The 26,169-nt window shown below is 41.2% G+C and overlaps 1 protein-coding gene across 18 annotated transcripts in view; it reads left to right on the forward strand.

Moving 5' to 3' along the window:
* Window positions 1–26,169, forward strand: part of PTPRF (protein tyrosine phosphatase receptor type F) — a 378,495-nt gene that overhangs the window by 169,259 nt on the left and 183,067 nt on the right. For all 18 annotated transcript variants that reach the window (XM_042030480.1, XM_042030494.1, XM_042030495.1 and 15 more), the window contains 2 exons: window positions 13,265–13,410; window positions 16,105–16,246. In XM_042030480.1, coding sequence (XP_041886414.1) covers window positions 13,265–13,410; window positions 16,105–16,246 — 288 coding nt within the window. The remainder of the gene's footprint in view (window positions 1–13,264; window positions 13,411–16,104; window positions 16,247–26,169) is intronic.

Genomic DNA, 26,169 nt, shown 5'->3' on the forward strand with positions numbered 1-26,169 from the left:
ATTATGGTTTAGCAGTGCACTGACTTGCAGTAGGTAAGAAAGGCTGACATTATTTCAAGCCTCAGATTCGCACAGATTTGTGTTTTACTGTGGTGTATGTCCTTCACAAAACATACTGGGATGTCATATCCTCAAGGTGAAAGAGTGCCTTCTTTCTCATGCATGTAAAGCCTGAGAGCTGCAGTTAACTTGTTCTGAGGTAGCTTGTCATCCTCTTTGCTGGTCCGGATTTTAGTTCAGCAAATTGAGAGTGAGCCCAGGAACCTTGGAACTCAGTCAGCAAAGCAGCAATGGGCGAGGGAGACTTAGACACAGCACTCTAGGAGACAAATTTGTTTTCTAAATATATCCTCTGTAGTCTCCATGAAGAGCTTAAAAACTATCTGAACCTTGTGGGTTTGACATCTGTGTGTGTGTCCCTTAAGCTTGTAGCGTGTGATAGCTTTGTCCAGCAGTGAGAATGAAATTAAGTGGTGCAGGCAAATGCACTTATGGCAAATACAAATATGGCAAATCTCTGTAAGCAGCATACTTGTTTTCTGCTCTCAAGGCATGTGCAACCTTCCATGTATTTGTGTGTCTCAGGTTTGGGGATGAACATCTTTCCAGGCTGCAAAAGTCAGTGTGAGAGCTGGTATTCCCAGTTCTGGGTTCTCCCCGATGGATTTACCCTGGTGCATGTATGGCAAGGAGTCAACCCCTCACAATGCCTGGCAGCCCTCTGTGATCATGTGAATGATGCATGAAGCTGGGAGTTAGTGACATGAGGAGAAATGTGGAAGAAGATGCTGGAGGTCTGGGCTGAGGGAAAATGGAATACTATCTGTGAGTAGGTTATGGCTAAAAATATAAAAATGAGTTACAGTGTATGAGAGAATACAAGCCAAAAAATGGCAGGAGCTATTGGGATGCTCTTCATTTTTCATAGACATTCCCAGTCTTTCTACCGAGCTCCTGCTTGGTAAACATGACTCTTCAGGCACTCTGCCAGCTGACCTGGCTCATGGCTCCGAGTGCAATCGGAAGCAGTAAGGTTGTCTCAGGGAAGGCAGATGCTGAAGGGTACCCAGCCTGAAAGGTCATGTCAGGAGTGCCAGTTTCTCTGGGTTTAGTCAATATGCTGTAACTTCCTGCCACCACTTTGTTGGATTTTGGTCTGCTAATGTTCCAAGAGTTGGTACTGCAGGAGCTGGTGTCACAGTGAGGTCTGTGACCTGCAGTGTAGGATTCCATGGTGAGTAAGGAATATGTGCTGCTAAGGAAGTGTGGATTATACTTTTGGTGTTTTTAACTAGGGGAGTTCGTTTCTGGGTTATCAGGCAGTGTTCTGGCTTGGTGAGGTTAAAGTACACCGTCTCAAATACCCTCTCCCTGATGGAATATATTCACTGCCTTGCCAAGATACCTACTGCAGTGATGATGTTAACTGGTTTTCCCTTTTCCCAGAGATACAGATACTGTCAGAGGTGCTGAAAAAGAGATAATTCATGACATAGAAGGTTTTTCTCCTTTAGACAGATCAGTCCCTGCCAAGCCGTGCGCTGCTGTGGAGCCTGTGGCATAACTGGGTTCCCCAGCAGCCCTAGTGCCACCCGCTGGAGTGGCTCCCCAGCCCCACAGGTCCTGTGTGCAGCCTTTCCTCTGCAGTGCACCCTCCAGCCTGTACACACATCCCTGGCCAGCTCTGGAAGTTCAAACTCTTTTGAAAGTTCAAACAGTTGTGGTGCCACTGTATGATCTGCTAGGCTTCAGGATAAACCTGGTGGCCACAGCAACATTTTACAGTGCAGCGAATGGTAACCTTTCCACGTGGACCTTGGTTTTCTGCATTTCTTTCAACTCTGTGCATAACTGGGTGAAATCAAGTAAAAGTTTGGTGCAAGTGGAAGGCCTCAGAAAAATAAAATCCGCAACCATGCCTGGTAGCTGGAGATTTAAGGAATTCGGTTTAGAAGCACAGGCTGAGCTGTCTACACAGAGAAAAGTTATTAAAGTGAAAAGAGATTTTCATTTTATCTGTTGAATTCATACCACAGCAAGGAATGGATACTAGAAAAATTAAATCAAGAATGCAACATACATAAAGGTGATTAATTTTGATGCTTTTTTAGAACTCAGCCTTTTCGGAACCACAAAACCCTGGGTGGTAGAGGAGACCAGGCACCTGCTGGGATGAAGCAGCTGCTCTGTGCACAGGGCAGAGCTGGGTCGTGGCAGCTGTAAAACTCTAAATCTCTGGCGTGTGTCACTGGTTCTCTTTACTGTGGGGTTTGGACATCCATTGTGTTACGTGGAATCAGGGGTTTTCATTTACATATAGAGCCATTTGGGGAGAGAACTCGGGGGGTTCTTGGACAGGACACAGTGGCTTCTGGAGTTTCCCTGGCTCTATCACATCTCGGTCTCCCTGCAGCCCCCAGGTGCTGCACAGCATGGCCGTGACACTCTATGTAGTTCTTGTCTTCTGATGTGGAGGGTTGGAATTGCGCAGCAGCCCCCTGTCAGCACAGTCTGGCTGCCAGGTGGAGGTGGTAGCCCTGACACCAAAACTCTGCTCAAAGGGCTTTTGAGTTGTGTGAGACTCTGTGCCTTCATTTAGCCATTGCAAAATACATCATTACTGGGTAAAAAATGCTCAGTGGTGTCTCCCAGAAGTGTTCAAACCTTCATTTTTGAACCTCTATCCAAGCTTCCAAGGAGTCTGACTTGGAGGAAGCCTTTTAATGGAGAAATAGACCTGTTTTTCGGGGAATTTTGAGTCAAAATGATTGAGACCCTGAGACTAACTTAGTTGGCTAGAGCATGGTGCTGATAATGCCAGGGTTGTGGGTTTAATACCCATTTGGGCCATTCACTTGAGAGTTGGACTTGATGATACTTATGGGTCCCTTTCAACTCAGAACATTCTGTGATCTACTTTTTTCTTTCCCCTAATTGAGAGTATTTTGCTTGGATGTCTAGGTCCTTGCTCTGGTAAACATTTAAATGTGGAAATTGTATTTCGTGGTTTTCTGGAGACTGTACTACAGCTGCTGCATGATAAAACCGTTGACACAAATAGAAAAAAAAATAAAATTACTGTATTACAGAACTGCCAGCATGCACTCACTTATCATTAAGCAGAAAGTCTTCCTCTTTACCAGGTAGGGGCAGGAATTTGGTTCATTTCTATAGGAGGAGGACAGAGCAACATACAGTGGCATTAAAATGAAATGCAGGTCCCTTCCTGAGAACCCAGAATGCCTTTGCTTTAGTGACAAATATTCTGAAGAGGTCACTTATTCTGGTACCCAGTTCTGTTAAAATCATTCTACTGTGGTATCTGTTTACAAAATAAGATTTGCACTCGCTTTTAATTCTTAAAAGCAGAGGAAAAACCTGAACTTGGCAAAGCCTTTTGAACTACTGAATCAAGAACTAGCTGCTTGCAAAAAAGGATTAAAACCTTTTAATCCTTTTGTGTAAAAAAAAAAGTGGTGTTTAATGTGGTAGGCATGCTGGCAAAATTAATTTTCATGTTTTTTCAAGCACAAGATTTCAGTTTTGTCTCTTTCCTGGTTCTGCATATCTTAGCGGGTTCTTTACACTGTGCAATATGCTTTATTAACTTTGAAGTTTTGAAGAAATTTGCAAATAACAAAATGCAGTTTTGGAAGGAAAAGTAAGTTGCTAGGATCAGGCACAGCTGTTCTGTGCTGCATCAGGCAGTGTGGTGATGGTTGCAGAGCCCCGTAGATAGGGGCTTTACTCTCTTGTCCCTTGTACGTATTGTGTGCAAGAGAGAGGCAGCCTGAATTCAGGTACTGAATTTTGTGTATGATTAAATGAATGTTCTATATGTGTGCATTTGAAAGCCCTTACGTGAATGTTGTGTAAATGGTGATAATTGGAGACAGTCTCCCTGCAATCCTTTCCCAAGCTGAATAAGGTCTAAGGCCACAGGCCCAAATGCTTAATTGTATTAAACACAGAGGCTGAAAAATTTATTAACTCAGAAAGTGTGTATTACCAAGTTAATTGGAAGTGCCTTTAAGCTATTACCAGGTGGAAATTTGACTTCAGGTTTCAGTTTTAAATTAAAGCAGAACACCATTCTGTGAGGCTGCTGGAAGGTCTGCAGTTAGAGCAGCGCTTCTCTGCTCTCCTTTGTTTTTTCTGCTCTGTGTTATGCTTTGTATAAATGCTGGGAAGTTAAAGCTGAACCCATATATAGCTCTGGCTTTTCCCCAAAATACGTAACAGGCTGCACACACAAGCTGTGAGTGCTCTAGGGAAACGTAAAAGCAGAGGATGGGAAATGAAGACAACCTCTGGTTCTAGAACAATGTTTTACTGGGCTGTTTTTCTGCTTTGTTTTTAATCACTATTCTTCAGTTGTATGCAGGACTGCTTTATGCTTCTTGGAATTTATTTTTTTTGTTACATATTACTGCAGGTATTGGAAGCAAGTAAGAATGATGTAATAGTATAGGAATTGATTTATTTCCCCTCCACCCCCTTCCCATGGACAAGAGTCAGTCATAGCCCAGGGATTAGCCAGAGTTAGGGATTTTCCTACTGAGATGTAAAGCAGCTCACACTGATAGCCAGCCAGGCACTTTGAGAAAGACATTGCAATTACAACAGCCTGGAAAAGTAACGGAGAAAATTTGCCACCCTGTGTGCAAAATCTGTAAGCCCCCTGCAGATGTGATATGGAGAAAAACCACCTCCCCACTGCGTTAAGGTCTAAGTTGTCTGCATAAAACTCCACAAATAAATCAGCACCCAGAATGTGCCTTGCACAGCATCCTCGTGTGATGGCTGCCTGAGACAATTCTGGTTCAGTATCGTCAGTTAATTTTAGGCGTTTAAACTTTGTCAACAATTTCCATGATTCATAAAGAGACAGAATTAGAAATTTACTCAAGTGCAATACTATGATGACAGGCTGTTGCTGTAGTTTATTAATATCCAGTAATCATGGCCTTAACACTTGAGTGAGCTAATGGCTTTTAACCCCTATTGCTGTGGAATAAGCAGGTTTATCCAAACATCAGCATTTAACAGGGAAGGCTGAGTTTCTGAGTTGGTGAAGGGCTGATGTATGTGTAACTGTCCAGACATGGAACTAGAAGTACACAGGACACAGGAGGTCTTTAGATGTTTCTTCAAGAGAAATTTAAAAATACTTGATTTTGACTTAAACTCACGAGTATAAATCCTGGGTTGGGAAAAGGGGGCTTGAAAACGCCTGTCTGGGTGTGGAGGGTTCCTACTGTGTGTCTGCAGAGACACCTCAGCCCTGTCAAAGGCTTAGCCTTTCGACTGGGCTTATGCTCAGGAAAGAGCCTGTTTGCCAAGATGGTGAAAGAGCAGGAATTGAAGATGGTAAGAATTTCTGAGCTTAAGTCATTACAGATGCTGATAAATGTATATGTTTAACCTAACCTAACATGTCCCTTTGCATTCTTCTTTAGTTAAGCTTACTCCAGATAAACAAAGCACCGTGGGTCTTGCCTGCTGAAATGAGTGCCTTGAATCTTAGTTCATTGTGTTTCCTGCTGGTGTTCAGGGAGAAGCACAGCTTCTGCTGGATGACTGCTTTTGTTATTTTTGTAATGTAGTTTCTTTACTGAAGGTTACAGAGGTCATTGAACATGTTAAAAGATCTACTTCTTGTAATTTTGGATATGAATCATTCACTTTATTTGATTTCATTTTGTACAAACTCAGAAGTTATCTCTGAGTAACTTCATGGAAGTCAGGAGAAGAAGGCGAGGAGAAATGCAACTTGCTCTGAGATAATGTTTGTAGATTTGATTATCATGGACATTCACACTTGAAGCTGGAAAACTCAACCACTAAAATTGGATTGAAATAGCAGAATCATTTGTCCTCGCTGTTGGGAATCTCTTAAACATTAAAACATAATAAAATAAGATGATTTAAAAAAAAAGAGATATGCAGGTAACATGAGGTAACCTGTAATTCAGATTGATCTGAGGAATATGTTGAATTCAGAGTGCTATTTTCTGTGATTGGGGTGCAGTTAAGTGTTTTTGTTAAGTGGGTGGGAGAAAGGGTTATGATCCATACCCTAGATAAAAAGAAAATTGTGTAAGATCTGAGCATGCAACACCCTACCATATACATTTGCATTTATTTAAGAAGTACTTTGCACCAAACAATAAAGGACAAAAGTTTCATTTACAAAGTGCTGTCATCTTAGTGAAATAAAACCAAAACAGGAGAAACAAGGAATGAATTAGCATTCTGCTCACTGAGACCCACAGAGGCTTTAGTAAGCTGTTGTTAAAGGAATGCTATTACAAGGCTAAAACAGGCTCTTCCTACATATAAATTATCCAAGAATAAAAAGTGCAAGTTTGAAAACTTGTATTTTGCCAAACAGCATTCCTAATAATCACAAAGGGGCAGGAACTACATTTAAACAGTGGTGGGTACATTGAAAGGAAAGCTAAAGGATAGCTGGAGAGCCCACTGACTTGTCTCCTGCCCTGCAATGGATGCTTAGAAGAAGAATCACTGATAAGTTTTCACCAGAGTATCTTTCCAGTAGGCATCCATCCATGCACAGGTATCAATCATCCAGGGTCGTAAAGGAAACCAAGAAAAATACTTTTGCTGTATATAAAAGCATGGGCCACCTCTGTCTTCTAGACCACTTTATTTCCACTTCAAAGTCAGTCATGAACATGAGAAGGTCTGTGTCATTGTTGGTTTCTTCCCAGTGTTATAACTGAGCCACATCATCATTTTTTGCATATTCGTCCTGACAGCAGCCATGTGAGAACAGCAGGTAGGTTGTACAGTGGAAGGTGAGGCACAGTTTTGCCTTTCTATATGTGACAGGGAAGGTTAAAGGCAGAGATTAAAACCTGAATTTCACAATTTCCAGGCTCAGGAGCTGATTTCATTGTGATCTGTTCATTCTGGTGTCAGTAATTTCTTAGTATTCATTTAGCCCAGGCACCTAAATAAGATTGCCCGTGCCTATTGTATGTCCTTATCCAGTTCATCCTATATTGCAACTGTCATTTTTTTCTTCACAGAGGAGTCTACTTCCAATCTTAATTTAACTCAAGTCGTAAAAGCTCTTGGATAAAAATATAAGCTTCCCTCTCCTACAACACAAGTCTTATTTTTGGCTGCCCATCTATTTAGAGTAGTGAGAACTTGCTCCATGAGGACAGAGATATTTTTCTTTAAAATCTCTCACAGCAGATGAGTGTTCATAGAACACCTAATTGCAGATGTGTTCAGTAATTCATTTTTCCTCAAACCTGTGTGCGACCCTTTGGAAAATGGCATCCACAAGAACAGAAGGAGCATTATGTTGCCAGTCCTTGAATTAAATTTTTTGGTTGAGGAATATTTGATGTGGGTGCTAAATACTGAAAATGCATCAGGATGCCATTTAATTTTCCCATTTATTTTAAGAAAATGATGGGTCTGTGAAATAAAACAAGTTAACATCTGTGTGTATTATGTATATTTATATTGGCATATATTATGTTTCAGCCACTTGAAATTTTTGCCTCTTACAGAATTACAAGGAAACATATTTTATGTGGCAATTGTGTGCTAAATGTGTATCAAAATGCAAGGACCTATGCTAAGTATGCAGGACCCAGCATTATTTTTCAAGGATCTGGCTAGTATTCAAGTCAGGTAACACAGGTCATATGTTACTCCTCAAAGACCATGGTTCACATAAAAGACACCTTGCCAAGTTAGAGGGAGGCTGCAGCTCTGTCCTCAGCCTTGAAGGAAATTTGGCAAGAGGTACTTTTCTCCCTGGGAAAGCCCTTTGGGTTCACTAAGAAGTTGCACAGCCTAAAAACAATGCATGTAATGAAGTGACTCTGAACTTCTCTGGTAAAGAAAGGAAAACCTGGAAAAGGGAACTGAAATTTTATTTTTCTTCTACAGATGTTGAGTAGAGCAAATTTTAAAAGAGGTGCTGAGATGGTTTTCCAATACATAAGAATTGTTTCACAACAAATTTTCTAGAATAGCAGGGAGCAACAGTGATTTTATAGATAACATATAAGTGAGAGAGGCATCTTCATGGCTGGCAGTGCCTGGCTCTGGGCTGCCCTGTAGGAAAGGTGTCAGTGGCTCTCCAGGAAACCTGAGGTTCTGTCTTTGAGGGTTTCAGGTCCTCCTCCCAAACCCATCTCACTTGCTTTTGCCAGAAGGGCAGATAACAGCCATGTTGATTAGAGCATACCTGACTGTCTCTGGCTTTCTTTGCTTGTTCTTGTGGACCTTTTAAAATAAATTCAAAGGAGCTTTTTTTTTGAACGTATCACATGCCCAGCTTGGGACACTGCATGAGTTTTCTGCTGTTTCTCCTGGGTAGTTCAGTAGAGCAGTGTGTATCTAAATCTCTGCTAGCATCTCTTCCACCCTATGAGGCCCTCCTTGAGATTCACTTTATAGGATTATCCACAAATCTGTGCTTGCTCGGCAAGTGGCTTTTTCAACACTACCAAATGTGAAAGGGAAGTCCTTTTCTTCTGAAATGTTTTTTGGGGGGTTTTTTTTAATTTCTCAATGGAGAGCATGTCTGAGCAAGTTGTTATTTTTCTGCCCCCAGCCAAATAAGATCAAACCAGTTTCTTACAACAGAAAGAAATACTCTGTTTTTTACAGTCTTCCTCCTCAGAACTGTGTTGTTCCCATAAGCTTTCTAGAATAATTCAGTTTTGAGCAAAGAGCAAGCACGGAAAATTTCAGCCAAGAAGGTGAAATTTTTCCCATTCTCCTGCCTGAAGCTTATGAGTGAATAGAAATGAGAGCAGTGACTTCTGCTCCTGGTGTAATAGGAACTTGGTTTTGAAGTGAGGAGCAAGAATTAGTTTAGAGGGTGAGGCCTGAATGTGCTCCAGGGATCTGTCACTGAGCAGAGAGGCTAGGGAGAGAAAGACTGGAGTAGTTTGGACTTAAGGGAGCTATGCCAGCCTGGAGTTGTTACTCCATGCGATGGAGTAAGCGAAGGTGGGTGTGATGGGCACCCAGCCATCCAGCACCTCTCACTGCTGTCATCCAAGACTTGCTTGGGAGGTTCTCTCAAGCTGATATTTCAGAGATTTGTCTTTGAAATACAACAGCTTTTTTTCCTTTCCCCTCAGCCAACCCCCCCCTCCCTTAAGGTTTCAACAGAAAATCTTCAGCTTTGGTCCACAGGTCATCGGGGAAAGGACAGGTTTTCACTGCAGATAAACCATTCAGTTCCTTGTATTTATTTGTAGCATGTTTGGGCAGCAAACAGTTAACTTAAAACTTCATACATGCATAATCTTCTATGTACACTCTGGTCATTTTGAATTTAAGGAGCAGGAAAAGACAACATGTAGGTTACTTTTGTATTTTCAGTACATCCTTATTTTTTCTGACTCTTTCTAGGGCTACCCTAAGACTGCAAATACTCAAAATAGGCTAAAAGGACAGCTTGTACCATGATCTGGCCCTATCCCCAGTGCTGCCCCTTGGAGGTAACTAACGATAGTCTCACGGCAGCTTCCTCTCAGCAGAGATGTTGGTTGGAGGGGAGATGTGGAGGCTGTCTAGTCCACTTAACGTGCATTTTTCGCAGATACCAAGAGTTTAATGGATGCTCTGTTGCACTTGTGTTAGCTCTCACTGAGATAAGTTTTGGGATTTGCTGTAACAGTTACCAATCAGTATAAAAATATGTATGCTCATGACCTACTCTATTGTCCTGGGGCCAGGACTCAGGATTATAGGTTGCATAATTAGTACTTTCCTTCCATTTCAAAACTTCAGGGCATAGACATGTTTAAAATGCCTTTGTAGAAATAACCTTTTGAGAATTTGGTTTATATACAGGTGTACTTCTGTGACCAGTCTCGGAGGATTTAGATGGTTTCCAGAAATCAGTGTCACTCAATTAAATGTGCAGGGGGAAAAGATTCATTGCAGCAATGTAAAATCAAGGCAGCAGGTTTTTTAGGTTTTACAGCAGGTGAACATTCAGTTTCCTTTTGTTCTGGTTTTAATAGTATTGATTTTTTTTAAATGTACAAAAGTAAAGTAAGCCCTCAGTGTATGAGCTGGGGAGTAAGTATAAAGTCAGAGATCTAACTGCCTTGTATTCTTCAAGGACAAAAGTTTTTGGATTCTGCTGTATTTGCCATTTGAAAAAAAATGACACTATTTTACTAAGATCACAGAGTAAATAACAGAAAATCCAAAAACCAAATCAACTGCTGAAGTGCAATACAAGACATCAGCTCAGCACACTGCATAGCAAAACAGTCAATCACAACGCCATCACTAGCAGCCTGAATGGTAAATTAAAATTTCTCTGGAATAGATGAGAGGTGAATAAACAGAGATATATGTAAATACAAACTAAGTAGAAATATACATGATTATAGATGAGTAAATATGTGGAATCAGCATCAGTTAAGCAAGCAGACTTAATAATTGCTTGTTGTTCATGTCAGGACAATGTGCCAAAGCCTTCAGACAGCAGCTATCATGTCTTAAAAGGCATTTTCTGGGTTTTGAGCACAGTCCTGGGGCTCTCTTCAACAAGGATGGCATAATTCAGTACACTTTCTTGAGGAATTTTTGTGGTGAGGCCAGGTCTATGATACTCCTTCAAAGAAGCTTGCTGAGGACAGAGCATGTGTATCTACTTCAGCACAGGCAGTGCTGACCTTGGTGGCTCTGCCGTCTGCCAGGGCCTTTTGGAAATCAGGCTGAGCAAGCAGCAATAGCGGAGGTCCAGGTGTGCATTGTAGTGTCTCAGCTGTGACCTCCAGATCAGCCGGGGTCGGGGCTGGCGTGTCCCCACGTGGGTGCTTGGTGGCTCCCCAGCGCACGAGCACAGCCCATGTCGAGCATCGGATGTTGCAGGTTTTGAAGGGCTCTGCTGTGCTGCTGCCTCCGCAGTGCCTCACCACCAGTCCCTCTCTGCTCCATGTGGCCTCAGCTGCTGGGTGGCTCTCCAGGTGGTGATGACCTGGTCTGGCCTTGTTCTTCACTCTGAAACCGGTGGGTTGTCCTCAGCCAGCTGCAGGCCTGGCTGTGGGCTGCCAGGAAATACCTGCTTCAGTGTGGTGTCTCCATGGGCTCAGGCACCCGGAGCTCCTCATCCCTCTCAGGCTGGGTGCTCACAGGGCTGTTTCTCACTCTTTTAATCTCATTTCTCACAGCTGTGAGGTGTTTTTGTGCCTTCTTAACCTGTTACCACAGAGGCACCGCCATGATGAGCCTGGCTATGCCATGCTGTGGGACTGCTGTGTCCAGCACAGGGCAGCCCTGACCTCTCCTCACAAAGACCGTCTTGCAGCACACCCTGACACCCCTAGCAGGCAGTGGTGCCACGTGAGAGAAACAAGAAGCATCCTGGGCCTTTGGCAGTCTCCCTGGCCTGGGACACATGCATTGGAGCAAGGCAGAGCCTGGTCTCTGGGCTTTGTCAAATGCAGGAAGGATTGAATTAGTTCACTTGGTCGAGCAGCTCTGTGTGTTGTCTCACCATGCCACACCGCTGGGACAGGGGTCAGTGTAAGCCGTTAGTGTGGGGTAAACCAAAAGGTGGAACTGGGGTCTGGGAGGTGCCACGATTTCAGCAAAGTCTTCAGGGACTGCTGTTTGAATATTTGAGGGTGAATTGTGCTCCACAGCTGCTGAGAGAGAGGCGCTGTCTTCAGTGCTCCTGAGCTCTGCCTGATCCTGCCCTGAGCCACTGTGCTCCTTGCCCTGCTTGGAAAAGAAGAAAAAGCATCTTTCTGCCAGGTTAGGAGCCCAAATCTGTTCCACAGAGGCTTTGATGATCCTGGAACTCCTTGTAGAGGTTCATGTGCCAGTGTCTGTCTGGAGGCAGGGAGGGGAGGAGAAGGCAATGAGGAGCAGAGCACTGCCCCTGCCCTCTTCAGTAGCTGCCACTGCCTGCCTGGCTCAGCTGTAATTCCAGCTGCACCCATAGAATTTAAACCTCTCATACGTTAGGAAAATGCATTTAAAGGCTGTCTTCTTTTGGGATTGCTGAATTTGTATTCTTCCTAGATCAGGGAAGTCCAGCCCTCAGTTTGTCTAGAGTTCAAAGCATCTGGGCTGACAGAGGTCATCCCCCTCTCCCTCAAGGCCACACTCGTGGATGTGTCCAGAGTGTGAAGGTATGGAGCCACCAGCAGCTCTGCTGGGGTCAATGGTGTTGTATCTTGGGGTTGAACAGGCTTCTTCACTTACTCAGGCTCCTTTCTATGTGCCAGCAGCTGTCTCTGACCCGTTTATAGGTAAGGTTCATCGTGAAGTGGTAGATTGGAACTGTGTTTGAAACATGGCCATAGTGTGACCTGTGCGTGGAATGACATCATGGGTGGACTCTGTTAACTCTCCCTGTGGAGTTAAATGTTTTAGTGCTTTATAGGAATATGGGATCATCAAATGCTTCTCATGAGGACAAAGCAGTTTTTCAAGATGATCCTCAGATCACATAGTGCAAAATTTTCCCATACAGTGAGTACAGAAAAATACAACCATTCAACCTGGATGCATAGTTTTATCCATCTGAATCTGTTATGCAAATCCAGAAGACACAGCTGTATTTTCATGAAATATTATATGATACCTTTTTTTTTTAAAAATTTTTGCCGAGTCTTTCATGTCTGAATACCACTTCAGTTTCTTTGCTGACTTTCACTTCTAGTGATTAGTTTCTTAACAAGCATAGGCTAGCCTCTGTAGGTTTCCAGATACTTAAACTGTAGAATTTTTATGTCAATTCACATTTAAAATGAAACTAAAGGTTGTTATTTGTATACTTAAGACCATGTCTGTTGATTTTTATGGATGTGTTAACAGCTTTCAGTAAAAGTAATGTCGAGGTATGGTACATTTCATAGGTTTGGTATGTCAGCTGTTCTGTAATCTCCGGTGCTATAACCACAGTACAAACCTGCAAAAATCCATTTATTAAAAAAATAAACCGTAAAAATGGTTCCAAATTGTCATATACCTGAATGAATGCCCAGGAGGCTGGGGGAGCCTTCTATTGCCCTCATTTATAGGCAAGCCAGATGGACTTATTTCAGGAGAAAAAGGTACTCAAGCAGAAACTGTCCTTGTCACGTTGCAGTCTGCACTGAATTTGTGTGGCCGAGGCCATTCAACCTGGATTTGTAGTAAGAGCACCAATTATGTTACAGTTTAGATTAACATGACACGTTCCATGCTTATCTGATGTTATGTCCTCATGGGGGTGATTTGGTTATTTTTCCAGGCAAGCCAACGTTTATGAAAGCTCCTGAAGATCAGATTGGGATTTCTGGAGGAGTGGCCTCTTTTGTGTGTCAGGCAACAGGAGAGCCCAAACCTCGTATCACGTGGATGAAGAAGGGGAAGAAAGTCAGTTCTCAGCGGTTTGAGGTAATTACGAAAAGAAAAAAAAAGCCCAAACCCGAAAATTCGGTAATCAATCTAATCCTCACAGGTCTTAATTGCACAATAATCATCACTGCAACCTGGGTATCTCTTCGTCAGTACAATACAGAGTGTAGAGCTTTAGTGTAAAGCAAGTTTCCTTCCCTGCAGCAATGCAATCTGTAGAGCAGGTGGTGTCCTTTGAGCGTGATGCTGGAAACACACCAACAGGACATCCTCCTTCAGATGGGAGACTGGGGCTTACAGAGAATTGGATGGCAGATAACAGTTGGATCTAGCAATACTTTTTCTGGTTTCATTACCAGAATTTATAAGGCACCTCTTTGACCTACTATCCCCAGTGGGATTCAAAAGTGAGATGCCAAAACACTAATGGAAATCTTTTTAAGTGATGGCTACTGACATCCCTCCCACAAATGTGCTTGGAAGGGGAATGGTGAAGGGTTAATTGATTTTGCTGGGAGCTAAAGTATGAGAGAAATGAAGGGAGAAGAGCAGGTATCAGAAACATCTTGGGAAAAGGGTCCAATTTGGTTCATATTTAAAATAGTAAATATATTTTCACTGACTTTCTCCACCTTTTTCTCCACTTTCCTTTTTTGGCGTTGGGCTCCCTTCTCTAAAACTGCCCTTGGAAATGTGACCCTTCTACAATTCTGCTGCCTTTCTTCTAATCCCCTGTCTTTGATGTTTTTGCTTTTCTGACTGGAGCACAAGATGACTTTGCTGCCCAGAATGGATTGATTCAAGTCACCAGTTTTAATCATGATTTTATATGTGAGCAGAAAACCTTGATTAAAGCAATCAATTTTAATCTTGTTTTACACTGTTATTTTTCCCTGGTAAAGGTTTTGTTGTGTAGTAACTATTTAAACATTCTAATTTTTAAGTAGACACAACCTTTATAGTGAATTTGGTGCTTGTTGTGGCTGACCAGAGGGCTATGCCATATTATATGCATTTATATGAGCAATTTCATACCTTTGTTCACATCAGTTTGGATACATAGTTTGTGTCAGGAGATAGTGAATAATTTTTAATTTTTTTTTTTTTTTTGCTAGATAACTATTAATTTTACTTCATTACTAGTCTTAATTAGGGAAAACTTGGAATTAAGTTTAAATGGAGAAAAAACCAAATCTGATATATGCATGCTAAGTTGTGACACAGAAGAGGTATCCATCATTAGCAAATGAACAACATTTTGGTCTCAGTGTCTGTCTGGCCCTTAGTAGTTGTAGCTCTCTTCCTATCACACAGTGTTTGTTCAAAGGATAGTGAGGCCAAAAGAGCCTTTCTGCTGTTTCATCTTTTAGTCCTTTTTAGTCCTTATCACTGAAGTGAATTAATCTCTGTAGCTGACTTTGTCTTGTTTTAAAATTTGGCAGTAGCCCTGTCCTTTGTAACGATTTAGCATTTTGTCACAGTTTCATACTTAATTTAAAAATTAATATTTTTAAAAAATCATTATTTTAAGTGTATTGTGGTGATATTCATATTCCTCTTCGTTTACGTGACTCTCTATTAGGGGTTTCTACAAGCTGTTTCTGCTACTTGAAACAGAAGGGCTATTCCAGCATAGGGAGTAACAGATTTTTTTGGTGGTCTTGGTTACCTTTTGATTTCTTCCTATTTCTCCTGTCACTGCAGAGTCTTGTGGTGCATTGCTTTTTTCCTTTCTGTTTTCTCTTTTGATCTTTATGCTGTGGGAAGTGCTCCTAAACAGGCCCTTGAAAATAAGGTAAAAGTTCTGCATGGTGGTAGAACAGGCTCTAGGCTGACATCTGTGTCTGGAACGAAGGATCCCTTAAGTCTCTTCATCTCCCTCCTCAGTTCCCAAGGGATGGGATTGGGGGGCTTCTGCCTTTGCCTCATGCTGTCACCATCTGCAGATCAGGTAGTATTTCTAACTTTTGCTGTACTCTGTAATAGGAGAAGGGTGAGTTTGGCATTAACAGTGCCTTGAGGCTGTGCCTTCACTGCCTCGCTGTTAAGAAATAGCATATAGTGATCCAGCTACAAACTAATAAATACCTTTTTCTTCCATGTATAAGTCAGAGTAATGCATTTTGCAGCTTAGCAGAATGGATGGAAAGGCAATGATTTATTAAAGACTTAATTTATTATGCTGGGGAAGGAAGTGTAATTACATCATTGTTGATTATGCCAGAGTTGCAAAGTACTCAGTGCTGAGGGACATTAAAACCCCTCACTCTGCTGGAGTTAGCATGCATTGTAGGTGCTTCAGGTTTTATTCACATTTTGTTACTGTTTCCCTGGCAATCCCACAGGAGTATATCATTCTCCTCTTCCATCAAGGTGAAAGTTGGCACTAAATTGTTATCAGTGATTAGTAAAATCATTAGTGCAAATATGGCTCAGATGTTTTAAATCATCAGATTCACATCTTTATTACCAGGTTGATAATTTGTCAACTTTAATTGATCCATAAAGAACCTCATTGGATCTTCATTTGTTCTGGCCTCCTCAGAGGACAAATATGTTCTTGACACTGAAATTTTTGTGTTACTGGATTTGGAACACTTAACTTACTGCATAGTATTTTAGACAGGGCTTGTTTTGGTTTGGTTTTTGTTTTTCAAGCCCTGAATTCTTTTGACTTCCATTGTTTATTGCAGAAGATACCAGTAAAGAAGTGCTTTTTTTCCATTTTCAAAGGTTATCGAGTTTGATGATGGATCAGGATCAGTTCTGCGGATACAGCCCCTGCGCGTTCATCGAGATGAAGCTATCTATGAGTGCACAGCCACCAATAGTGTTGGGGAGATAAACACGAGTGCCAAGTTAACAGTGTTAGAAGGTAAGGGGGAAGTTTTTGCATGCCTAAAGTGGCAGGAGATACGGCTTTGGCAGCTACATGTTGATGTGCTGCATTTAAATGGTGTGGTGATATTCTAGCTTGATTTGGTAAAGCTTCCTGTATCAGTTGCTCTATTTTTTCCTATAATAGAACCTCATATTTTTGAGACAATCATGGAAGGATTGCAGATTCTGAACTTTCTTTAGAGTGTTTTTGCTGTCTGATTGAGAGGTGTCATTTCTGACTTGAAGAGCTATCTACAGAGACATTTGTATACTTTCCTCATCTGTTTGCTTTGATGTAATACCCATCTTCAGGGTATCCAAGTATTGTATCTGACAATCAGAAACTTAATCTATGTTGCTGAACCTTCTGGATTAAATCAGCGCACAGATATTCAGGTTACTCTTCAGGTTTAGGATTTGATGTGAAATGTAGTTGTGTTTATTTTTCACTGTACTCACGACTTACAATTCTGACTCTTCTGTTAAAGAGTAGATTTTCCTCCTTGTCTCCTATATGAGTAGGTTTTATTTCGCTTGCTATGTTGTGTCTGCTGAATGGAATATTTTGTGGAAAAAGTTTATTTGATAAAACCAGGCATGTGAACAGTTGATTTTTTAAATATTAAATTGTCAGAATTATTGTTTGCTTTTAAGGAAAGGTGGGGTTTTTCCAGCTTATCAGTGTGTTCTATCATTTGTTTATGTATAGGATTTTGTAAATGTACTGAGGTGTTACAAATCTGGGGCATTTGGCTGAATGGATTTTTACCCCTTGCATTTTTACCCCTTACAAGCAGGAAAAGGCTTAGGCAAATTGCTTATTGTTTATAGATTCATGCAGAAACTTCTAAGTAATGAAAAAACTCGACTGGAAAGTGTTTATTGTTGTAGGATTTTGAACCAGAGGAGACTGGTTATCCTGGTGGTGAGTGTGCCAGCCTCACATGACAAGTTGCCTATTGTTCCTTGTTCTCCCATCCCCATTTATAGCATAGAGGTAATCATATTTTCCTCTCTGCTCTGTGACAAAGAATACATTAAACAACTGTAATGTGCTCAGGCACCGTGGTGATGGGAATCATAGAAATCATTCAATACCTGATGTGATTGTGTATCTTGTTTCTGGAGGTGGGGCATCTTAAAGATCAGTTTGCTCTCCAGTAATAGTATTATTAAGAATAATCTATAGGTGCTATAGACTTGAAAATTATTGGGGGACAAAAATCAAATTCTTTTTGTTACTTCTTGCCTTTGCAGCCGTGTATGCAAGTGCATAAAGCTCAGTGGAGCTCTTTCAGCAGTTTATGTGCAGATCTGCATTTAAATGCTTCCTGCAACTGGATTTTTGTGATACTGGATGCTTCAATACCAAACTCTTCCATGCAGATTCCTGTTTCCTTTGGTTATAGTTGCCTTTATGTATCTTGGATATGTATGCACATGCACACACACGCTAATAATTTATTTGCTCTGTGTTAAGTGTTCAAAGGCCCACAGAGACATGCCTTGCATCAAGGAGCACAACAGTATTTCTTAGCTCCATGGTGTTCCTGCTGATTTCCTGATGAGGTAAAACTTGCAGACCACCACATAAATAGGGAATGTTAGGAAACACCACAGACAGGAAAAGACATGCGGGCACACAATTTAGGAGCTGCAGAAGCAGAAGTCAGTAGCAGTCAAGCACTGAGCCTGCTTTTCTGTTTGGAAAATTCCTTTAATTGGGAGTAATGATTGTTGAACATGATCCCATAAGGTCAAAAACGATCTGCAGGCTGGGGAGGCTGTGTTTTCCACTCAAACTGAAAAGTATCGACCCCTTGCTGTGCAGTCTTGTAATGGGCAAAATTAAGAAACATTTGCTGCCTAACGATTTGTATGTGCTCATGCATAGAGTTGTGAGCTTGACTGTGAGGATGGAGAGCTACATGTGCCTTTTATGTTGCCTTCACTGACAAGGAAGATGAATTCTGTTATGATGTATTTATATTTAAGAAAAAAAATGTTTTACATTGCCCTTTCTGAGACTTTTCTACGGACAGCTCTGAATTTTTCAGTCATGTTATCTTATTTTTCTGCATTGTCTAATAGAGATTATGATGTTTATGCATTTTATGAATATGATTATTTTTAAATTACTATTAATATTCCTTTGTTTACACATTGGCAAAGTAGATATTGCAACTCAGTGCCCTGGTTGTGGTTGTTTACTTTCAAAGGCTTCCAAAAAATAGTGCTAAGTGCCCAGCTTCTCTGTTATGCCATCACTTTTTTAACATGAGTTTTCTAGAGGTATTTGTAAATGACACATTTTATGTGGAACCCTTGATACTCTCAAGACTGTCAACTAGGATTGGATTTTTCCCTCTGCTTTTGGGGTTAAAATAATTTCTGTAATTGGTCTCAGATGGCAGTTTGAATGATACAGACATTCTGCACTTCCTTTCAAGAACTTGACTAATGCAGTGGTCCCTGGTGCATGACAAAGCTTATCATAGACGTCCTCGTGGTTACATGCTGCTAAATACACAGCATGTATTGATTTTGACATTAAAAATCCTTTATAACAGTAAGTTTTAATGCTTCTTCACAATTTGCCTTTAGAACATAGGCCTTAACATTAAATCCAGAAGTCACAGTTAGGGTTTACCAGGCTGTTATTAGATGTCTTTGTAGCTAACTAAGCTGGAGCTTTATTTTATTTAGATTTCTGCGATGTTTTACAGATCAAAAGCAGGTTATTCTTTCTAATTGCCAGCTTATTTAATTCTGAATATTAAGAGAGAAGCATGAATCCAGTCTTCCAGGGGAATCAGGAATTCTCACATAAGTGAATCTCTTTTAACAGTTCAGTTCCCTACTGCCCTTTTATTCTTTGCTTCCATGTCTCTCATTTTTCCCTTCTAACTGCAAATCCTGTTGTGACCAAACTACGTATACTTTGTGTAACTGGAAATTATTTCTCCTGTTGATAGCAGAAGAAATAGACATGCGTATACCTTCTCTTCTCATTTCTCCTGGGTAGCTGATAAGCTGAATTATGTATGAGTCATATTGAACATTTCTATCTTTTTTCCAATTATGACCTGAAGCAGCACAGAAGTATGTTTCTGCTTGGCAGAGGAGGAAGGCAGTGCAGAGAGGGGGAAGGCTAGAATCAATAAGCTGACACACATTCTCAAGAAAAGCCTCAGGGACAGTTAGTGGCACTAACAAATTAATAAATATATTATTCAGTGGTAATGTTGAGAATTACAGAACATTTTAAATAGGCTATATGAAATATAAGTAGGAAGGATGCCAGCATGCAAGAACGTAGCAACAGGCTGATGGCAGGAGTGCAGAAGTCCATGATGTCCTTCCATGAGGCTCTTTATATGCTCTGCATTGCAGCTGTATTGGGAAGGCGATGGTAACAGTGTTTGTCTCTAGTTGCCTCTATGTACACCAAAGGATGCCTTCAGTCACTGTTTTCCAGCAGTTTCCACCCAACAGGAAGATAAGGAAAAGCAGTGGAAAAAAAGGTCTTCAAGGGGCAGGGAAAAATATATCGATTCTTTGGAAGAGAAGGGAGGCTCAAATACAAAGTATGTTATCAGTCCCTTCTCCCAGGGCTTTCCAACTGGGACATTCAGTTTTGATTTCCAGAACTGGAAAGCCAGTTGATTGCAACTGGTCCTTTAATGCTTTACAAGCAGTCTTTTTTCACTCCCTTGTAATCCAGAGCATACAGTCGTATCCAAGTGACACTAAATATATTCAGTTTCATTTCCCTTTGTTTTTAAGTAGGTTAAATGAAAATACCATCTCCAATTTCCATTCTAGATCTATGCAAATCCCCTATGCCTCTATCCCAGACTCCTAATCATGTGGCATGTAGTTATTTGCCTGGAGAGTGCTGCCAGGCTCCACAGGAGAGCAGCTCCTGGTAAAGAGGACAGACAGAGGAGCTGAGGAGGGGTTGCTTGCACAGGGGTTTCAGTCTCAAGGTAACCTGGCAAGTTAAGTTTTCCTGGCTGGCTTTGTGCTGACAGAAGTCAGGGAAGTTTTGGAGTGTTTCACTGCAGCCCTGGTGTCGTGTTTTACCGTGAACTGAAACATCCTCGTGGTATCAACACTGTGCTCAGCACAAATCCAAAACACAGCCCCATACAACGGGGTTAATTTTCTTCTTACTATGAGGAAATTTAAGTCCATCCCAGCCAAAACTAGCACACCTAGAAAGTTCCCGAGTGCAGCAGTTGTCTGGGGTGGCAAGCACTTCTACCATATCGTAATTTGCTGTTTACTGAACCATGTCATGAGCTTAATTTCTTTCACCATCTGCCAGCTGCATTCCAGTTCCTGGGGTTACCCTGTTTGAAATGCTGTAAATGGTAAACATTTGACTGTTACAAATGATTTCTGCAGAGAGCCAGGTCTCAGAAGGCCTGAACCAATATGCCCTTTTTGTAAACATTCATCTAAAAGTGATTTTTGTCATTGGAATAGTAAACAGAAGTTAGCTATGTTTAATCCTTGTTTATCTTTGGTTAGTTACAAAAGGATCAGTTAGATCACTGTACTTTGGCTTCACTGCTTTTGCATCTTTTCACCAGGAAGAATTTCTTGCAATTTGTTGTAAAGTTGAGACGATTACAGAATGGAAATGGAATCTATTTGCATGCACTCATTCTGACTCTGTAAATGAATTAAGGCTTCCTGTGCTCTGCTGCTCCTGGGATTGGTACTATTTTCTTTGTGTCTCTGGTCAAGAGAGGACAGGTCTTTCTTCTACGTGTTTCATGTTAATTAACTGTTTCAACATCCTTTGGTCTCTCCCGGGGAAGAAAGACTGCTGTGATCCTACTGCAGAGGTCCTACTCCTGTTCTTAGCTCTGTACACAAGCAATCCCAATAGCACTTCCTTCCTGTAGGAGGCAGGCAGTTCATGGACCTCTATAACTATTGCTTTGCCAAGAGCTCCAGTGCAGTGAGACTCCACGTACTTCCCTGCTTAGGGAAATGTCCTAACGTGCAGTGATGCACAGAGAAATAAAGAAGCCTGAGTCTGTCTGCTTTTCATTGGGTCTTGGCATGTCCCATGCTTGTTAAAAAGAGAAACATGAAGCCAACTACTCATGGTGGCCTCATTGCAAAGTTCAGGTTGTCAGCTAAAAGAATCTGAATCTGAGCTCATGTGGACTTGTGCTATTAAAGCATAAACAGTGTTCATAAGGAAAGAGTGCATTGTGCTGCTTGACAGCAGGTTGTCTAGTATTGGTTGGGTCAGTTTAGGAGCCCTGTCATCATGCTAACAACTCCAGTTGTTTCCCAGGTACTGACCAGTGGCTAAAAGGATTCTTCAAGGGGAAAGGGGTGGTCTCTTGGTCCCACTGCATACAGATTGAGGAGAATTTGTGATCAGCTTCAGTTAGACCACGAAAATTTACAGAGACTGTTTTACTTGTATCACCATTATGTGCCATGCTGCCAAAACCTAGACTGCCATGGTATCTGAAAAACTCTTTCAGCTACTGAAGTTTTGGTATCTATAGAGCACCTATCATTTTAATCCAGGTGTGAACCTCATGGTTCTATGCAAATTATATTTATTTGCTTTCAAAGATTGGATTCAGTAAGAACATTAGTCCCGCTCTTATAGTTTATTCTTATAATATTTAACAAGAAAGGCTTTCTTGGCTGTGAAAGAAAGACAAAGAAGTAATTTTCTCAGGTGAAGAAAAGTTTTAACTGTTGTTGGTCTCTCCTTCAAACAGGAGAGTCAGCAGATCTTTAGAATGTATCAGACCCAAATGCCATAATTTCCATTTCTTATCTCTGTTTAAATGATTAACTAATGGCACATAACCATGTAATGTATCTGTGATAGCAAGTTCCCTCAGAAGACTGCCATGCACTAAGGTTAACATCCAGGTTCATTCCACAAGTTTATGAAGCAAGAAATATAACCTTTGAAATGTTTTATATGAAATATCACATTGTTAATGCCAAGCTGAACCTTTTGGAGCTGTGCACTCCCATAAAACCTTGTGTCTGAATAGGTATTGACCTCTTAATCTTGACAACGTTTTTCTTTTGCAGCAAATGGCTGTTTCTACATATTACCTCTCAAACGAGGTCCTATGAGATGACATCTCTAACGGGATGAGGTGTTGTCACATTCTTAGCAGCCAAGTTTCAGTGGTATTGCAATGCCCAAAAGCAGCACCTGCAATTTGGGAAGGGCTTTCCAGATAGAAACAAGTGAACTTTAGGTGTCAAACAAACAAGAATGGAATATATTCTACAGAATTCTGCAAAAGCTGTAACACAGGGTTCATAGTGCCAAGTAGCTTGAAGTTGTAATTGTGCAGTTATATCCTGTAAAAGACTTCTCAGAGCTTCTGGTCTCACACAATTGATTTATTCCAAGTTTATTTAACAGTTTGTAAGTGCTGACTTTGGTACTGGAAATCATGTTCAGCTAAGAAATTTTGTTGCCAGTAGCAGTTGCCTCCATTCTATTTGCTCCATTTCTGAAATCCCTCATGAAGATATTCAGAAACATGGGGGTTTATTCAGAGCCTTGTGGCAACCTACTGGTATCTTCTGTCTTTTAAGAAAATAAATAATTGAGTCCTGGACGTTATTTTCTCTCTGTTCTTTGGCTCAGGGTGTTGAGACAGCTTTCTTCTCACTTTGTGTTACCTTAGAGCTTCCTGGGAGATTGTCATGAAAAGTGTGTCAGGCTGTTCTAGTGCTGCTCTGCTGTCAAAACGTTCAGCCTATTCCAATAGGTAAATGAGGCACAAGCAGATGAGTTTAACTCTCTGGCAGGGATATGCTCATGCAGGCAGGTTTCTGTCCTGCTGGAGAGGTGTCCCTGTGGGTTGCCATCTCCCAGCTGAGGCCAGGGATGGCCAGATGACTGCTTCTGCCTCTCTGTTCCAGTTTGAAATCAGACAGGTTAGATTAAATTGTCTGTGGTTTAAACTAATCTGTTTTGACTCTCTGTTGGAACAGATCATCGGTCCCAGCTGGGAGGCAGCAGCCACCAGCGCTGCCTTTCACGTCACTGCAGAAAGCCTGGCATTCCCACATGCCCCGACCCCGTGGCCACAACCATGTCTGGAAAGCTTAGACGGCGCTGGGATTTTGATGGTGTCAGTAGGCAGTAAGCCAGGGGAGAAACATGGCACAGGCCTAGGCTAAAAAGAGTGGTAGTCTAAAAATGGCAGGGGAGTAGAGCAGCAAAGTGAAGGCTGCCAAGGAGGAGACGCATGCCCTATGAAGTTCTTGTACCAGATACTACAGAGGAAGAAAAGGCAAAAATAACATAGGTGGGTTTAAAATATTGTAAATGTTGAAGCAGATTATTTTGTTGGGAAAATGAGTATTTAGGTCCCAGTTAACCAGAAAGTGGCCAACTAAGCCTCCTCTTGCTGTAAAATCCCCACATGAGTTTCATGGGGGTCAGTCTTCTTTCTGATTCTCCTGGCCTCAGTGCTTCCTCCTATTCTGTACCTGTTCCTGTTTGATTTCAGGGACTTCTTTGAACATGGTCTACTACAGATGTGCACACAAAGAATCTTGCAAAGGCCTTTTCGAAAGCACTGATGAATCGATGAATTTTGGAGATAGACCTTTGAATGTGCTCTAGGATCATAGCTGCTTTTTTGATTCAGTTGGTCACTGGCTAGCATAACTTCTCTGCATTTCTCTGATGCACCCACACTTGTCTCCTCTCCTCTCCTCTTGTTTCCAAGCAATATGTGCCAGGCTTACAGCAAAAATTCTAATTATTTCTTATCTTTATTCATATTATTCCTGTCACTTAAGGTGATTTGGCTCTTCTGACTTGATTTTTTTGACTGTCGTCTTTATTTACAGCATCTCCACAGCACTGTCAATTTAAGACCCACCTTTTGTGCAAGGGCTGTTAATGAATCTTGTAATTTCAAAACTGATATTCAGGGAACTTGTTGATAGAGACCATTATTGCACAACTAATAAAAAAATAGTGAACAAGAAAGCGGAGTTGATTAGGTGACAGTGAGCCCTGATTTGGCTCTCCAAGTGTTTATTTGGTAATAAGTAGTCTGAGGATGGACCTGGTGACTCTCCTAATAAAATTATTTTGGAGGACTGGCATCCAGAAGAAAATATTTTTATTAATTATGTATGTAGGGTTCTAGAAGTTTTTCAGAGAAGGAGAAAAAAGACATGAAAACCCGTAATTATGAATTAATAATCTTCTTATTGTAAAAGGCATTTAATGGAAATTTATTTGATTCATTTGGAACAGGCAAACGAGAACTTAAATTTGTGTAACTGTGAACCTTGTCAGAATAACCCACACACACATTTCTTGTCAGATTTAACATCTACTGGTGACCATGAGAAACTAAAATAATAGGTCTTTATCATCAGATGTTTCAAAAGACCTTTCTTGCTGCTGGATCTCTTTCAAGATGCCTTGTGCTGGGAGCGTCTGTAGCAACCTGTTATTGACAGATGTGCTCTCTGTAGCTGGTATGTCAGTCCTGCTGCTATCTCCTGCTGACTAATAAAGTTTGTTGCTGGTGTGTATTTGTAGAGTCTTTGAAGTCTGTTAGGTTGTGGAATAGCCTTCTGAAAGAAGTAGTACCTCATTGCTTAACTATTGGAAATTAGTGGGAAATGCTATTTGATGATGCCACATGGATTACCTGCTTTGCTTCCGAGGAAGAAAGGGAAGGGCAAGAGCAAGGTGTCTGGAAAGCCTTTCTGAGGCCTTAACTATTTTTGCAAAACTATCTTTCATATCTGCTCATAACCAAGAGACTGCCCACAGCTTAGTGACCTGTTGTCATTTACTGACATGCCATGGCTTACACAGGCACTTAAGATGGTCATCTTCTGTACCTTCTTGTGCAGAAGTGGCAGAGTATATCTCCTTGATAAAATTGGAGAGTAGGTTCTTAATTGAAAAGTGGAGCTTGGAGAGTAGAGAATGTGATAACCATGACTGTGGGGAATGCAGTACTTACTGCTACAAAAGCAAAAACTCTTTGTGCAAGGAAGGTTCTATCCAATCATCGTATGTTCTGTGTCTTGTCTTCTTCCTCTCACTAAAAATATAAAGTCACAGCCCCAATTAAGTCATTCTTGGAGAAATCAAAATTTTAAAATGTAAGCCAGAAAAATGTGAAACTGGAGTATAAGCATGTGCTGATAAATCTGTAGCAGCAACAGCTGTTCAGAAGAGAGCATGTCCATGTAGGGAGTATGTGTGTTTCTTACTGTACTCTGTGGAAGAGAAGGTTCCACAAGTGTTTAACTTCCTCTCCTGCAGAAAAAGGAAAATCAGGTAACTGCTGCTGCCTTTTGGTCTTGGTCTGAGATGCACAAAACAAAGCAAGTTTTGCACTGAATACCTGTAATACAGCTCATTCCAACAGCTGGTTTCTGTGTATGATGCTTATTCACAAGTCCCACATCCAGTTGTCCTTATGATCTCTTGTTGGTCTTGTGTTGTTTATATACAGTATGGTGTCAGGAATGCTCTATGGTTGTGATGCTTATTAAAATGCAGTGCCCAGATAATGAGCAAAAGGAATAACTAGCCCTAATTTTGGATGCGAGGAAATAATTATTGTGAATGTTCATTGTTAATTTGTAACTTGACCTGCTAGTGACTAAAGTATGTTTGGTATCAAGCAAGATAACCTAAAATATATGCATGCCACATGCTGTCTTAGAAGCCCAGTGTTGTAGTAGTAAAATAACACCTTCCCCATAGAGTTTTCTAACAGCTGTTTATTCTTGTGGTTATTTCAGTTGGATAATAAAGTAAGTGACTCTTTCTGGCACTCCCATCTGCTCAGATTCTTTCTGCCCAGAGCTCCGGAATAGCTCTTTCAAATCCTCTATCCTAAGGAAACCAGTGGGTGTGAG

Source organism: Corvus kubaryi, unplaced genomic scaffold (genome assembly GCF_017639235.1).
Source record: "Corvus kubaryi isolate FWS band 111438036 unplaced genomic scaffold, C.kubaryi_AGA036_p1.0 37334, whole genome shotgun sequence".
In the NCBI taxonomy this organism is placed as follows: domain Eukaryota; kingdom Metazoa; phylum Chordata; class Aves; order Passeriformes; family Corvidae; genus Corvus; species Corvus kubaryi.